This window comes from Ctenopharyngodon idella, chromosome 7, assembly GCF_019924925.1.
Source record: "Ctenopharyngodon idella isolate HZGC_01 chromosome 7, HZGC01, whole genome shotgun sequence".
Lineage (NCBI taxonomy): Eukaryota > Metazoa > Chordata > Actinopteri > Cypriniformes > Xenocyprididae > Ctenopharyngodon > Ctenopharyngodon idella.
The window spans coordinates 26,528,915-26,546,565 of NC_067226.1; the positions used below are offsets into that span (position 1 = coordinate 26,528,915).

The following is a 17,651-nucleotide window of genomic DNA, read 5'->3' on the forward strand; positions in this document are numbered from 1 at the left end:
GTACATTTAATAAAATTGCAGTTTACCTAAGAGATATTCTTTAAAAATGTTTCAGCGCACTGCACTGAACTTTCATTTGAGTTCATTTGATTTAACTTAGAGGTTTAATATGCTATGATTAAGGCATTTACTTATTGTATTTTGTATGTTTCCTCATGGTATCTGACATCCTGACATCTGACCTCTGTTAAGACAAACTAAACACTCTAGTATTGAATTATTATTTTTTATTATTTAAAAAAAAAAAAAAAAAAATTACATATTCAGTATGAAACAAAAAAGCAGGTAAATTGTATTTCTAAGCATAAAACATAATAACATATAAAACACAATATTTCAATAATTTATATTTCTATTGTTATATTCATGATCAATAGAAGATGGGAATATTACACATCTTCCACACTGGCTTTTTAGTACAAGAGGAAAGATTTTACAACTTAAGCTCTATCAACAGCAGTTTGATGTTGATTTCCACAGTTAATGTCCAATCATTGTACATATTATTGTAAATTGTAAATTTTGGCATTTAAAAAATACAAAAAATAAAAAAGTAAGCTTAGTAGAAACTGACTCATATAAGTTAATTTTATTCCTTCAACCAACTGCTAAAAATACATGATAGAGGAAGTGAAAGTCAAACTCGTGTCTCACTTGTCCTGCCAGTTTTATTACTCGAGCCTTTTAAAGGTTAAAGACGTTTTTGATACGTTGTATAATCGACTGTAGTAGTGATATCATCAGCCTGAAACAGAACCACAGTTATAATGATACCTTGATTCAAATGTTTTGATTATGAACATACAAAAAATTAGAATTTAACCCAAATCTGATTAAAACTTCATGTAGTCATTGTATATTTTCACATTTTATCTGTAAAGGTATATTGGCATGAAGCACACTTAACTATAATCAAGTTTGAAAGCAAGCAAATACAGAAAAGGTAAAGCAAAAGGAAAAGTCTTACCATTGATTGATCGAGCACAATATACGGGATCCCGTCTTGAATAAACAATAAGAACTTATATGTTACAACTGCTCTGAAAATGATAAATATTTTGAATATAAAGGCTTAAAAGTTAAATAAAGCATGAAAATCTTACCTCTTCGCTGGTGCTTGCACCTCTGTGAGCACAGAACTATGATCACAATGACTGATAAACAGTTTGAAGCTGCTAAAACCAGGGCAATTTTACTCCATGGTGTATCTGCATATGAAAAAGACAACTTCATTTTTTAAAAGATAATAGTGAACACCATTAGCACACATGAAATTTAGTTTCTTGTAGCAAAAATTCAGTGGATACCTGGCCCTGGTGAATCAACTTCTCTTCCATCTCCAAATAGTATTTCTCCACATGCGGCCACAGCGCAGTAGTAAATCCCAGCATCAGAGTGACTGAGGCTGTTCTTGGGCAGGTTGTAGATACATTTGTGTGTGGTAGAGTTCCCATCAGAGCTCCTCTCACATTGACCGTTCCTGCGCTCCTGAGTGTAAATGATTCCTGGAGGAGATTCTCCAGATTTGTCTCTGAACCAGTAGATGTTGTGTTCTCCTGCACAGCTCTGAGTGACGACGGCACACTGCAGGGCCACTGCAGACTCTTCTGGATGCTCTGGATCTGACACAGGTCTCTGATGATCAGAGTCGATGCTGAGTTCTCCACCTGAAAAGAAAATAAATAAATGAAGTGCAGTTTTTTATTTAATTACACACAATGTACAACATGTAACAAAGTTTGTGATTGTTCATCTTACCTTTAACAATGAGATCAGTTCCTTTCCCAAATATGAACTTATATGCATATGTAACACAATAGTATGTTGCAGTGTCTGATTCTTCTGCATTTGTGATGCTCAGAATTAAACTTCTATCATCTTTTGTTACAAAAAAACGTTTACATTTGTCAAATTCATTTTCAAATTTGACATCTAAAGCTTGATACACTGAAGCGATCAGAAGGGGTTTCTCTCCGACTCTTTGTCTGACCCAAGCCACGCTGGATCTTATTTCGCCTGATAAAATACATCTGAAGTTAACACGGTCTCCAGCTTGAACAATCCTTAGATGATTCTGAGCTGCGACGTCTGTATTATTTGAGCTGCCTAGAAATAGAATGAATAAGAGGAAAGTTACCTGCTGTAAATTTGGTTTCTTCATCAAGTGCAATGGAGAAAGAAAATATATGAAGTCTAGCTCTTCAGTTAGTCGAAGTTGAGGTCTAAGTTTAACAGAATACAAAAAAAGTAACTTACTTTTTTGCAAGGTAAGGCAGTAGTATAAAAAAAAAAAAAAAAAGCAGAATCATTTTGTCTCTCCAAACAGGTTAAATCATCTATAGGCAAAAATATTTAAATAATTAATTATTATATGTACTAAATAAAAAATAAAATTATACAATTCTAGTTTCACATACAAATTCACTAATTTACATTATTTTGCAGCATTTTAATGCACGACTATAGCATAAAGTATGTTTATGTGTGTATATGTGATCTACTTCCAAGACATACTCAAAACATTTTGTCCTCGAAAGCTGTTTTGTTACAGGTGTGTAAGTTGGAGAGATGAGGCAAGTATGGATATCCACAAACAAGAGGTTTTAATAGCAATCCAGGAATATAGTACACAGAAGACTAGATCAAGCAACGTTACACAACATAGGTTAACATTTAGAACGGACAGGGAGTGAATGGAGTGAGTCCATTATCTAGGGAGTGCTGATGAGGAAGTCCAGGTGCAGGTGATGAGTGCTGATGGGGAGATGACGAGGGAAGTGAGTGCAGGTGTGGAGACAAGAGGATCATGGGAAATGGAGTCCGGGAGACAAGGGAACTGTGACAGTACCTCCCCCTCCCGGTAGGCGCGACCTCGCGCCGTAGATGGAACAACCGGGAGGGGGGGTGGGCGCCCTGGATCCATGAACCACGGTGGGTCAGAGGCCGAGGGCGGCCACGGCGGGTCAGGAGCTTTGGCAGGCCACGGCGGGTCAGGAGCCTTGGGTGGCCACGGTGGGTCAGGAGCCTTGGATGGCCATGGAGGGTCAGGAGCTTTGGCAGGCCATGGCGGGTCAGGAGCCTTGGATGTCCATGGAGGGTCAGGAGCCTTGGAAACCCCGCCCACATTCTCCCCACCCACGGGTATTAGCCCCCCCCCCCAAAAAAAATCATTAAGGGGGATGAGGAGAAACTTAAGGAGTCCAATGAATGGAGTTGATGTGTGGGCAGGAGTGGGCTCGGCGGAGGCTGGAGACGGTGGCTCGGCGGAGGCTGGAGATCTTCTTCTCTTCTTCTTTTTACTGGTTGACTGAATGAATTTCTTTTCAACTGTATATTAACAAAGTTAATCTGCTCAAAAGATTAATGCCCAAGTGCCTCTGAAGTTTGAAAAACAGGAAGAAAAAGAAAACACACACACACACACACACACGCACACACACGCATACACACACGCCACATGTAACACACAAGCAGGCCTTTCATCTAAAACAGTTCACTCTAATGTCCTGCAGTCCTTCTCAATGGCAACAGTCACCTACTGTGTGGTTGTTTTGTTCATATTGAGAAGGTACAATGATTATCATCACTCCTAATAGACCTCATTACATAACCTTATTGCCACATGTGTGAACATATATGCACACTATGGAAATGAATAAAGATAAATCTTAATGCTTAAAATAAACATTTGAACAGGCATTTTCATTTGCATTCTATATATATATATCTCGCTGGAATAAAGGGTCCTTTTCAAAGATTGTGATGATATAAACCAGGGGTCTCCAAACTCGGTTCTGGAGGGCCACTCTCCTGCAGAGTTTATGTATATATGTTTGTATGTATGTATGTGTGTATATATTTGTGGTTTTACAAAACATTGGATTTCAAATATAACATACATCTTTCTCTCTTCTGTCCACTGCAATCCATTTTTCTATACTTTTTCCCTTTTGAAAATGCAGTACTGTATTTTTATTTTTCTGTTGGAGCAAACAGAAACACAAAACAATATTTGGTCTCCCATGTGTGTCTGTAGAAGTGTAATCAGCAGTAATTTACTTCAGCGTTTCAAACATGGAAATGGGAAAAACTGTTTTTTCTGTGAGTATTCATGTAAATTTGGACCTCTTCTTCACACAAAGCAATTTCTTGACTTCAGAAAAAAAAAATCTGAACAAAGCCTAAAAAGTATGGACTATTTTAATGGTATGTTTTTCAATATTATTTGCCATTTGAAAGCTGTGATAAATATCAAAATGTCAAAATTTCTAATATCAAACAATATATCAAATTTTCATACTTTGTGAAAAGATGTTTCAACTTGGTTGAGACAGCACAAAATTACAATGTTATAAAAACATTATTTTCAAGTATAAGTTGATGGTTGGGATGGCGAGGGCCCATCAGTGTTTTGTCATGCCCCTGAAATGCTCTGAGACAGAAGGTTTTTGGGCTTTAGCCATTAATATCACAAAGCACAGACTCCTCCTTAAAGTCAGCATTTGTCCATGCAGAACATGTGACAGCAACCAGAGCTCCAGTCAGAAGAGAAGAGACAAAGTACATCATTTCCTGTAGAGTGACTGACAGGAAGAAGCTGCTCAGTACAGACTGAGAACTGCTGTGGTGAACTTCAGCGGAGAAACATTTAACTTTAGACATGACTGTCAGCATTGAATAAATGTATTATATATATATATATATATATATATATATATATATATAATACAATATATATATATATATATATAATAAAATATATATATTTTTTATGAATAATATATTAATAAAAAAATTTATATGTAAAGTAATTTTCCAGGTATGTATATGTAGAGTGCACACTGGAACTAGTAATTTACTTCCAAGGATTTGCCTGTTTATTAAATAACCTAATAAACAGAGAGGTTTAGTTTGTGTGCACAGATGTGTTTGTGCACCCCTGTGCTTTTGTATGCAAACTTTTGCATGATTGTGCACAGTGTGGTTTGAGCATTTTCCAACCACAGGACTGACCCACTGGTGTGTTTTTACACCTGAATCGAAACCACACGTGCATCATTCACAGACGGTTAATTACTTCACCTTACACTGGAAGAGGAAAAAAAAACCCTATCGATGACTAGTGCTGGGTGACAAAAACATATCATATAAATAGAAACAGCTTATCCTGACACTATGAACAATAAACACATATAATATTATAGTAAATGTACACATGCTATATATACAGTACATTATTATTATAAATTAATTTAAATGTTTATATACTATTAAAAATGTATTTCAGTCTAATTAAATTATGTTTGTTTGTGCAGCTGCGCATACACTGTGGACGGATAAATGATCATGCTTAATTAAGCTTATTAAAATATAAACATTTTTAATAAGGAAAATGGAAGCAAAAAAAAAAAAAAAAAAAAAGATTAATGGAAATGACAGTAAACTCAAAAGTTTTTAGCTGTGGTCAGACAGGACATACATTTGTCCAGAAAGAGACAGAAACACTCTCTAAACCCTAGAATAGTAAACACGGAATTTTAACATTAAATTAAACGTGTGATTTTTGAAAATCTACAGTCAACTGCACTGCAGGACTATTCTCATGGTGGAGGTTTTTCCCAGTTGTGTCCACTAGAGGGACATCGTGAGCCATTTATCAATAATATTGGGCAGCTTCACATTTTTCAGGTATGTAGACCAATGCTATCCAACTCCCATATGATTAATTAACATCTCACATTACCTATTACTCTCTAATGTAGTTACTTTATTAAAGCGGGAAACTGCATGACTAGAAAATAATGCAAAAATGGACACAATTGTCATATGATATTTAAGTACCACGGACAGGGATTTCAGCTTCTTTACTGCTTCTCAACTTTAGACTTTTTCAACAAATCTAAATCTAAAATTGACACCATCAAACAATATGCTGCATGTTAGCATGTGTTGATCAAAAATCTTGTAAAACATGTTGATGCAGAAATCCAAAGAACAGGTTTCAATTAAGATTACTTTATATTATATTACTCAAACAGTTAATTTAATTTGACAGATAAATTTAGATAAAACTTAGGCATAGAATAATGTTTAAAGCTTCAGTGTAATTAAGAGCTTAAAATGTCTATTGGTTTGATCAATTAAAGCACATAAAGAGTCACATTCAGAGTATTTTTTGTGAACAATAAAGTTTTTATTTTAGTAAGATGTATTGATTCCTCACATGTGCTTATATTGAATTATCTCATGTGTTTTTCTCTGGGTCTTCTAGAAGTGGAGGACTTTTGTTGAAAGCTCAATGCAGCATAATTCAAAGCATCTCTGTCTTCATCCTAGAACAGCAATTTTGATTCATTCAGTCAAATAAATTGCCTATGAAGACATTTATATTGAATTACATGTGCAACATATGGTATAAAAGCACATGAAATATTAAACTGCTTACCACTAAGTGACCAATCTGAATGTTCTGAGTCCCATCTTGAAATACAATAAGAATTGGAACACATAACTGCACAGTCATTGAAGGATGTTGATTTGACTCTTCAGACTTACATATTAGAAAAGAGTTATGCAGTAATTCCTACCTTTTCTCCGGTGCTTGTACAACTGTACACCCAGAATTATGATAACAATCACAGATAGACAGTTTGAAATTACCAGGGCAATTTTACTCCATGGTGTATCTGCAGATATGAAAAAGACAACTTCATTTTTTAACAGAGTTTAGTGATGTAACAGCACCATAAGCCCATACAAGAAAATTCAGTGGATACCTAGCCCTGGTGAATCAACTTTTCTTCCATCTCCAAACAGTATTTCTCCACATGCGGCCACAGCGCAGTAGTAAATCCCAGCATCAGAGTGACTGAGGCTGTTCTTGGGCAGGTTGTAGATACATTTGTGTGTGGTAGAGTTCCCATCAGAGCTCCTCTCACATTGACCGTTCCTGCGCTCCTGAGTGTAAATGATTCCTGGAGGAGATTCTCCAGATTCGTGTCTGAACCAGTAGACGTTGTGTTCTCCTGCACAGCTCTGAGTGACGACGGCACACTGCAGGGCCACTGCAGACTCTTCTGGATGCTCTATTAGGATTTTGGTACACTTTATTTTACAGCGTCATTGTTACACGGTACATGTAGTTATTGTAGTAATAACTAGAAATGATGCATAATTACATGTAATTAACCCTAATCCAAACGCTCATCCTAACTCCAACCCTATCGTAAGTACATGTAGTTAATTATTATTACTCAGTACTTAAATGTATAATTACACTGTAATACTGACACCTTAAAATAAAGTAACCGTTTTATATATATATATATGTATATATATATACATATATATATACATATATATATATATATATATATATATATATATATATACGTATATATTATATATATATATATATATATATATACATATATATATATATATATATACCTATATACCTATGCATATAGATATGTGGTAAAAATCTTGCTTTGGAAAGCTGATTTAAAAAACAAAATAAATCAATCCAAAATCAATCAGTCAATCAAATTATATAGCACTTTTCCAAATCAATGTAGTTCAAAGTGCTAGACAGACAGGAACACGCTATTGACAATAAAAGGTAAGAATAAATTAAGAATTAAACAAAAAAAGGTTCTATTTTAATCTCAACTTACAGACTTCATTAAAGCTCAAGGTTAGATTTCATGTTGCGCCTATGACAGGTTTTATCTTCCTCCTCAATACAGTCCAAAAGAGAAAGACAGAGAGAGACTCACCTTTATATACCATACCGCACCTCCCTGTACTAAAGAAAAAACACATTTACATGATTCTATTGGATGATTCACCTTAAGTTAGTGGTGTGTTCATGGTCATGGCGACAGCACATCTGAAGTTTTCCAGTAGATTGACACATTTCATATGTAATATGAATGCAACATCTGCTAATGAATGTTTATTGACACATATGAGTACATTAACACAAAGTAGTTACAGTATGCTTATTTAAATGTGTAGCATTGTCACCCCATGATATTGGAAAGAGATGTTTGTTTGTTGCTTTTCAGCAGAAGAGGCTGTATGTGTAACACTGACAAATACTGTATTTCTGTAAGGTTTATTGTGGAAACTTTTTTTACAGCAGTTAGCTGTGATAACATCTGAAGTATGCGTTTTTCTTACTTCCTGCTTTCACACTTTGACCACAGCTAAAGGATCCTGCACTATTGTGCAACAACAGAAATTCATGACCAGAACTAGGCTAAGACAAGTACCAGTGCAATACTTTGACCTTTTAACCCCTGAAACATTTTGTCTGTCTATGTTTAGCAGCAACATATCATTTTTATATTTAATAATACCTGGATTATATTTAATCAAACTAAAATATTTGGGCCATGTGGCCACCTAAAGGTACACTATGCAACTTTTTTTCATTCAAAATTAACAAAATTTAAAAAATAAATCAATACATCATCAAATATGTTTTTGTCTTACCCTGATACACTATGGTAAGTCTAGCCTATTATAAGTGTTTATACTCGCTCGTGAGTGTCTCGTCATATCTGTAAATAGAGAAAAATTGCTATACATATGTGACCCATGCTGTCAAAATGACACAAAAATGTGTTCATTAAGCCCTCGTCTAGCGATCCCAATGCTTCAAATAGCAATTAAACATTTAAAAGTATCTTTATTTGTACGTTTTCTGAGAGCAGTACCTTTCCTTTGTCCATGAAAAATGCTGTTTTTCTCTGCTCACTTCTGGACGACTGGCACCTCCTCTCAGCACAAGTTTGGTAACGTTTTAAAGCGCAGCATTCCAACTTTGCAAATATTCAAAGCGAATTCTCGATAGCATGAGTCTGAACCAATGAAATGTGATTTTCAAATTCATGCTGAAGTAAAACAAAACGATCTTACTTGGGCTGACCGACAGAACCGAAGCGCGAGCACAAAGACACCACGATCCCGATATACACAGAATTACTGTATTATAAAAAAATGAATAAATAAATAAAAAAAATCTGTTTTTGCAAGTATTTATGCAAACATTATCTGTTATGTCTTACGTGAACATTTGTTGGGAAAAAACAACTGATGGTGTAGATTTCCATTAAGATTGTAACATTATATTGGATCCGTGTGATACAGTAGGTCTTAAAGGGTTAGTTCACACAAAAATTAAAATTATGTCATTAATTACTCACCCTCATGTCGTTCTACATCTGTAAGACCTTCTTTCATCTTCCGAACACAAATTAAGATATTGTTGATGAAATCCGATGGCTCAGTGAGGCCTCTATTGACAGCAAAGCCATTCAAACTCTCAAGGTCCATAAAGGTACTAAAAACATATTTGAAACAGTTCATGCGAGTTCAGTGGTTCAATCTGAATGTTATAAAGTGACGAGAATACTTTTTGTGTGCCAAAAAAAACAAAATAAAGACTTTTCAACAATATCTATATGGGCCGATTTTAAAACACTGCTTCAGAGCTTTACAAATCGAATCAGTGAATCGGAGCACCAAAGTCACGTGATTTCAGCAGAAGAAGCTTCATGAAGCAGTGTTTTGAAATCGGCCCATATAGATATTGTCGAAAGTCGTTATTTTGTTGTTTTGGTGCACAAAAAGTATTCTTGTCACTTTATAATATTAAGATAGAACCACTGAACTCACATGAACTGTTTTAAATATGTTTTTAGTACCTTTATGGACCTTGAGAGTTTGAATGGCTTTGCTCTCAATAGAGGCCTCACTGAGCCATCGGATTTCATCAACAATATCTTAATTTGTGTTCGGAAGATGAACAAAGCTCTTAAGGCCGGAACACACCAAGCCGACGGTTGGCCGTTGGGCAGTTTTTGTTCGTCGGCCGACTAAGTTTTCTCAGTGTGTTCTGCACCGTCGGCTGAAGTTGGTCCTCGTCGGCTTTTTCCCGGCCGATTCGAAATGTTGAATCGGAGTCGGCGCTCGTTGGTCCGTCTGGCTATCTGATCATTCTGATTGGCTGTTCAGCTACTGCCACCTGCTGGTACGGAAAGGCATTTCATCTTGCGCAGGCGCAGAACGGACGTGCTACTTGGCCGTCGGGTGTCGAGCGTTGGTTTGGTGTGTCAGGGCAACTTTGGACACAGACGCTGCCGATGTGAGCCAACCCTGCAGTCTGCTTTCGTCACCACTAGTTCGTCGGCGTCGGCTTGGTGTGTTCCGGCCTTTACAGATATAGAAAGACATGAGGGTGAGTAATAAATGACATTATTTTCATTGTTGGGTGAACTAGCACTTTAATATATAGGCTGTCTGTTTCATTAATGTTAATCAAACAATTGTGGAATTATGGAAAAAAAAGTTGAATATATATTTCTTCCTATAGATATGGGTTTTGACTTGGTTTGTGCCAAACTTGGAGCTATTACCAGGGATTTTAAGGTGTGGTTGCTAGATGATTTTGTTTTGGAACCTTCAGAAAATTTTAACTCGATTTTTCTCAAAATTGACTTTACTGACTCTATCGCCTTCAAATAAGTGTAGCTCAGACATTTTTGGTTGGATTCCAGCAAATCATACATCATTTGAAGGGTTTTCAATAGATAATGTGAAAATAACAATAACTAATTTTTGATAATTTGCTCATTGCAACTCATTTTGCCAGCATTTTTAACCGCCAGAGGGCCAAAACTTACATAGTGTACCTTTAATTAGGAAGCAAATAATCAGATAAAATGGAACATTTGGAGACAATAAATGCAACATTATTCGGCATTTTTATTCTGCCTTTTAGTTAATTATTAATATTATTAATTATAACTCAATTTTGTATATGTACTGAAGCAAAATAAAGTAAATAAATTTAATAATTTAATAAAATCTAAATACAAAAAAAAAAAAAAAGTGCCATTTTGGCAATTGAACTTTCTCTATAATTAGGCTCAGAAAAAAACAAAACAAAAAAACAATGCATGTAATGGAAAAAAAAAAAAAAAACTGCTCAGAAGGTGTCTGTGGGCTGTGAATGAGTGTGGGTGGTAAGGTAAGAGCGGGGTAGCCAGTCCTGCGGTTGGAAAAGTACTAAAAATATACAGGTCACATGAGCTGCCTGATAAATAAACCATATCAATTTATTCATTCATTTATAGAAACCTCTGCTTATGGTATTCAGTAATTCATCCACATTTTGTAAGCAGTTAAATTATTAGTAGTTTACACAATTGTGAAATACTATAGAAATTTCTATAGTAATAGAAATTAATTTCTCTGATCCAAAGCAGTCAGACATTTTATATCATCCTAAAGCAATATGTTAGTGTGAAGCACTTATTTTTTTATTATTTTTTTTTTAAATGAAGTTTACCTCAGAAAGTTTAAAAGTATGTTTATTTCATCCTTTCATTACATTAAGATGTGTTTTGCTTTCTGTGTTCTTGTGCTTTGTTAAAGTTGGACTAAACATACCACAGTGTATGCTGAGAGTCAGTGTGAAAGAGAAAGGGAAAATTTTTCATTTTAGGGCATAAGGGAAAAAACAAAAAAAAAACAAAAAAAAAAACATTAAGGGCTAGAGTTCATCGGCCTGCTCATCCTGCTACTGATTGCACTTACGGCCTATTTTAATGGCCTCAGGGTAGTTTTTGCTCCATTTCTCCACCAGAGAGAGCTCATGTGCACGTTCTGTCAATCATACCATATTTATGTCTTCCTGTATTATTGCATATACATATTTCATTTTCAAAGACTCAAATGCTTGAATGCTTGTTTGAAGTACCATCATGTACCATCTGAGATTTGAAAATGGCATATTATTAAGTCAGGCAAATGGGACACATAGCCTTAGTCTAGTACTAAAATACAGTAACATTATCACAATTTTTAATAGTTCTAATATGAAAGATTCCGATTTAGAACAATCAGAACAAAAACATTCACAGTATTTACTGCAAGAATTAACTGCATAATAATCATTACCTGTGCATAGACAATAACCTCTGACCTCATTTTTTTTTATTATTATTATTATTTTAATGGTAAAAGACAATTATAAAACACACAATTGCTGTACTTCAGTTATCTACAGAGTGTAAAATAAAAATAAATTATTTTGGCTCATGATCTACATGGACATGTCAAAGGTCAAGATGACCTATTAGTACAATCCGTTACTGAATTAATTATACTGCACAAGGAAAATGTACATGCTCTAGAAGATACATGAAAAGCTTATAATTGGGCTTTGACATATCTTTGTGAACAATCATGTCATACATTTCTGGATAGTAATTAATGAAATCATGCTACCTACTTTACAAAAGGAATATTACTCAAGAATGTTATTTCAGTACCACGGACAGGGATTTAACACAATTTAACACAACTGAAAGTCAACAGGCCTCACTCACTCATTTCTTTAGTAATTTATCAAGTACATTATTTGATACACATTCATGATCAAATGATAAATTCATAAGTGTACAGGACAATGATTAAGGCTAACTTACTTGAGTAAAATTCAATCAAACTCATAATTCATAAACTGAACCTAAATGTATGAACCTAAAATGTCTTGGTATCTGACACTGGAAAATGACAACTTTTACAGCTTCTGAATAGAAATCTCTGAATACTGTGTAAGTAAATCATACTCATTGTTATCTTACATGTGTATATATTGAGTTATCTTGTGAGTTTCTTTCTCTGGGTCTTCTAGAGGTGGAGGGCTTTTGTTGAAAGCTCAAAGCTGCATAATTCAAAGCGTCTGCGTCATCAGCCTGACATGGAACATTAAGTATGAATCATTCACAGTCAAATATATTGCCTAAAAACATACAGTTAGAGTAATCTATAGGTTGTAGCAGTTATTAAACTCATTGTCAAAATATTTGTTTTCCATAATACCAAGAAAAAAGCGATGGCTTACCATCAATTGACCGTGCTGAGTGTTGTACATCTCATCTTGAAGAAACAATGAGAATTTGTGCATTTTACAACTGCACTGACATTTTAAACCCATATTAAAACTTAACATTGGCATGATAACATAAAATAATGCATACCTTTTTTCCGGTGCTTGTACAACTGTGCGGCCATAATTATAATCACGATCACAGATAAAATTATTATAATCAAAGCGGCTGTAGTCCAATGTGTCTGAAAGCATTTGTCTGTAGTAATGAAATACAAACAAACAGACAAATAGTATTTATTAACAGACAAATTATATTACTATTATATATATAAAATATATCAGCTGTCTAATGAAATTTTCAGTTAAACTAATATGCGCACCTGGCAAATTAACTTCTCTTCCTTTTCCAAACAGTATTTCTCCACATGCGGCCACAGCGCAGTAGTAAATCCCAGCATCAGAGTGACTGAGGCTGTTCTTGGGCAGGTTGTAGATACATTTGTGTGTGGTAGAGTTCCCATCAGAGCTCCTCTCACATTGACCGTTCCTGCGCTCCTGAGTGTAAATGATTCCTGGAGGAGATTCTCCAGATTCGTGTCTGAACCAGTAGACGTTGTGTTCTCCTGCACAGCTCTGAGTGACGACGGCACACTGCAGGGCCACTGCAGACTCTTCTAGATGCTCTGGATCTGACGCAGGTCTCTGATGATCAGAGTCGATGCTCAGCTCTCCACCTGAAAATAAAATATTTAAATAAATGAAGCACAGTTTTTTTATTTAATTACACACAATGCACAACATGTAACAAAGTTTGTGATTGTTCATCTTACCTTTAACAATGAGATCAGTTCCTTTCCCAAATATGAACTTATATGCATATGTAACACAATAGTATGTTGCAGTGTCTGATTCTTCTGCATTTGTGAGGCTCAGATTAAAACTTCTATCATCTTTTGTTGCAAAAAAACGTTTACATTTGTCAAACTCATTTTCAAATTTGACATCTAAAGCTTGAAATATTGAAGCGATCAGAAGGGGTTTCTCTCCGACTCTTTGTCTGAGCCAAGCCACGCTGGATCTTATTTCGCCTGATAAAATACATGTGAAGGTAACACTGTCTCCTGGATGAATAATCCTTAGATGATTTTGAACTGTGATGTCTGAATTTTTTGAGGTGCCTGAAGGAATTCAGTATGAGAAGGAATGGGTGAAAAGATACTTAGTATTGTTTGCTGTGGATTTGCTTCTAAGAATATTCATTAAGCACAGGAATTTAGTTTAACAAAAAATACATAGTTACTTACACTGAGGAATGTTAAACATTAGGATGAAAAAATGGAGCATTTTGAAGAACTGGCTTCAAGTGGGCTGAAATGAAAATCTCTAGCATGAGAAAGAGAGAACATTTTGAAATGTATGTTTATAATAATAATAATAATAACACCAGAAATGCTATTAAACCAAATATCCCAAGACAATACATTATAGGAAATTGTTAATAAAGTTAACTAGCCTGACAAACTCAAAATTCATTCTAAAAAGTTAGTTTAGAAAGATGGTTCTCAAAAGTGAACATATAAAAATGAATAAATTAACAATCAAATAAACAAACAAATCTTACTTACATCATCAGATATTATTATTGATTACAGGTTTGTGCCATGTAAACTGTCAGACAGGTTTTATGTCCCTCTGTGATAGTGAGACTGAAAGAGAGAAACACAGAGAGGTTTGCCTTTATATGAACTCCCCTAAAGAGCAGCATCTTTACATGATTCTACACACACACACACACACACACGCACGCACAAGTTTATTTTTGTAAATTGTGGGGACATTCCATAGGCGTAATGGTTTTTATACTGTACAAACCGTATTTTCTCCCTACACCAACCCTACACCTAAACCTACCCATCACAGAAAACTGTGCACATTTTTACTTTCTCGAAAAAAACTAATTCTGTATGATTTATAAGCCTTTTGAAAAATGGGGACATGGGGTAATGTCCTCATATGTCACCCTCTCCTTGTAATACCTATGTCATACCCATGTTATTATACAAATTTGTCTCCTGATATGTCACAAAAACACGCACACACACACACACACACATGCACATATACACTTAAAAATACATATATACATAAATAAAAAGCAGTCGAGCTGATGGTTTTATTTTATAGAATTTGCACTGAAGACAAAAACACACACAAAATGCAGCTTGCTCCAATTTTAACGCTAAATAAATTTCGAAATGGTAAACATAACAATTGAACATCTATTGTTAGATCTTTAAAGTCTCTTTTTCTAATGTCTATTCAATCATTTCATCTTATGCAAAATTAATTTAATGTTTTTGAATTACCTTCATTTGGGCGCTTTCTGTGGTAAATACTGATATGCGACTGATTGACAGTCCTACTTTACATCCATCATCACTTATAAACAATTAATACAGAATAATACTAAAGATCACTTTAAGCCTTTGAGTATCAACTTCCTGTGTAGTGCTGTTTGAAAATAAAAAAAAACACTTATGTGATGGAAAGAAGTGTGTACATGGTCTCTCTTGACTGAAAATGGGTCTTGGGTGTAATGGTTGGGCACCATCAAGTGTGGGAGGAGAGCAAAAGCAAGTAGCCAGTCCTGTGGTTGGAAAGACTGCTTGGTGTATAATGTTTTTAAACACACAATGTATGTTGTTCTGTGAAGTTCACCTCGGCAAGTTAAAAAGGTACACTGCTGACAGGCTGCTGAGCATGCTCAGTTTGGTTTCCGCATAGTAGGGAAGTTGACATATTTAAACAAAGAGAATGTTACTATATTGAAAACTGATAGTCACATTTCTGACAAATGCATGTCTATTTTGTGATACAACAGACAGATCAAGTCAATTTCATAAAGGTCAGTTTCAAAATTGTTTTCAAAAATTATTTAGATTCACACAGAGCGTTGTAACCCACAAGAAGAAAAAAATGTACAAAACATAAGGGTTTAAAGATACAGCCATTGTACCACTTCAGAGGTCTTTTACTAACAAACTGATCTGAAATCAAGAGGTCGTTTCAGCCACTTTTACCACAAATGTCCAATTTGTGGTAAAAGTGCACCCCAGACACGACATCAAAGCTAATAAAAGCATAAAGACAGATAAAGACTGTGGGTTTTAGGCAAGTACTACCACAAGTCACATCATTTGTCCATATAAGGAGAATATGTGATACTAAACAGAGCTTCAGTCAAGAGGCCACAGTGTACAACATCATTTCCTGAGTAAGTGATTGACAGGAAGAAGCTTTTCAGTACAGAGAACTGCTGTGGTGAACATCAGCAGAGAGAAATTTAACTTTAGCACTGTCATAATCAGAATAATGAAACTGTATAAGATTTTAATCATGTTTTTACATGCAGTATAAAAGAAAAAAAATCCAAAATACCTTATATACAATGCATATTTACCCGATCCACTTGTGGTAAGTGTAAGTATATACAGTATACACACCCAATATAAATAGTCACCATGATTTTGCAAAGTAAGACATATCCTTGGATTAACAAACCTTTGATCCTGGAACAACATTCCTGTACTGAAAATTTTGTCTTAACCATATCCCTACTCCTAAACCTAACCCTACACATAAGTTATCGCTAAAATCAGAGGGAAATGATAGGTGATAAAACACAGATGTAGAAGCACCTAACCCTGGTTGTAAGCCTAAACTTGACATAAACTGTAAACTTGTCTCTCAAATCTGATTGGTTGATTGGAATGTTGTTCCAGGATCAACAAAGATGTTGATCCAGGAACATGTGGTATTTGGTGAAATCAAATTCAACCCAGTAGATACAGGATATATACAACTGCATAAGTGCATTCGTTTGTATCTGTGCATATTTTGCAGGCATGATTTGCACACATCACAGTTTGATCATTTTCCAAACACAGGACTGACCTACTAGTGTGTCTTCACACCTCTCTCTGAAACCACACATACACCATTCTCAGATTTTTTTTTTTTTTTTACTTGCCTCCATTATCATAGTCAAAAATAACCCTTCCATATGTATTTTTGTCACAACTTAATTCTTAGTTTTAAGGCTTGCAGTAACGGAGAGCGAAATCAATGAACCCACAATAGTGACCTGTGTGAAACTGAAAGGGCTCTTTGAATCGTGGTCATAATAGATGTAACTCCACAGGTAAAGATTAATAATTAGCATGAACAAATATTGAATCCATACTTACAGGCTCAGTGTAATGATACAAGGGAGAGGTAGTTCATATGAATCCAGTAGCAGGAGTTTATTTGAAATCAACACAGGACAAGCAAGACTGGAACGGAGAGAAACAATGTGTGAAACAGTACAGGATTGAAGCAGGAAGGCTTTCACCAGAAAGGGTGGAGGAGGATAAAACTCAGGTGGTGATTCACAGGTAAGCTTTTTCAAAATCTTTGGAATGATGCAAACATAACTCTGGTAAGTATTCACAGGAAAATCTTTGAAAGGAGGCACTGAACATATTTCAGGTTGGTATTCACAGGTACAGTTCAGGATTAAACTAAAACTTAACTTGTATCCTTTTGGAGAATCAAACAGCAAAACAGAAAATCTTTTACAGCGTTCTAAGCCTGACAAGGACTGATCTTAGTGTTTATATTCGGCCCACACATATTAATGACGAGTGTCAGGTGTGGCTCTTAAAGCTCATGGGAAGAGCGAGCATGATGGAACAGAGTCCGC

General features: G+C 35.2%; 3 protein-coding genes across 5 annotated transcripts in view; all 3 read right to left on the reverse strand.

Annotated features, from left to right (window-relative positions):
- The window catches only part of LOC127515402 (uncharacterized), a 79,959-nt gene extending 72,192 nt beyond the window's left edge, over positions 1-7,767 (reverse strand). Inside the window, exon 1 of the mRNA XM_051898990.1 lies at positions 7,677-7,767. The gene's annotated coding sequence lies outside the window, so the exon portion shown is untranslated. The remainder of the gene's footprint in view (positions 1-7,676) is intronic.
- Positions 1-17,259, reverse strand: part of LOC127515401 (uncharacterized) — a 78,270-nt gene extending 61,011 nt beyond the window's left edge. Inside the window, exons 1-9 of one of the 3 annotated variants that reach the window (XM_051898989.1) lie at positions 17,155-17,259; positions 14,533-14,613; positions 14,212-14,290; positions 13,738-14,085; positions 13,288-13,641; positions 11,983-11,988; positions 6,588-6,686; positions 6,446-6,480; positions 6,172-6,332 (exon numbers count right to left, since the gene is read on the reverse strand). In XM_051898989.1, the coding sequence (XP_051754949.1) occupies positions 6,240-6,332; positions 6,446-6,480; positions 6,588-6,686; positions 11,983-11,988; positions 13,288-13,641; positions 13,738-14,085; positions 14,212-14,251 (975 nt within the window). In that variant the 5' untranslated portion in view covers positions 14,252-14,290; positions 14,533-14,613; positions 17,155-17,259 and the 3' untranslated portion in view covers positions 6,172-6,239. Of the gene's footprint in view, positions 1-6,171; positions 6,333-6,445; positions 6,481-6,587; positions 6,687-11,982; positions 11,989-12,041; positions 12,771-12,919; positions 12,955-13,055; positions 13,164-13,287; positions 13,642-13,737; positions 14,086-14,211; positions 14,291-14,532; positions 14,614-17,154 lie in introns of those variants that run through there. The other 2 variants (XR_007930817.1, XM_051898988.1) reach the window with 2 other exon arrangements.
- Positions 213-3,930, reverse strand: LOC127515620 (uncharacterized). Its single transcript, XM_051899497.1, has 6 exons — positions 3,900-3,930; positions 1,759-2,106; positions 1,308-1,667; positions 1,104-1,208; positions 968-1,002; positions 213-745 (listed from the first exon to the last, which is right to left on the reverse strand). The coding sequence occupies exons 1-6, from the start codon at positions 3,928-3,930 to the stop codon at positions 692-694; spliced, it is 933 nt and encodes a 310-aa protein (XP_051755457.1). The 3' UTR covers positions 213-691.
- Positions 17,260-17,651: the final 392 nt, after the last annotated feature.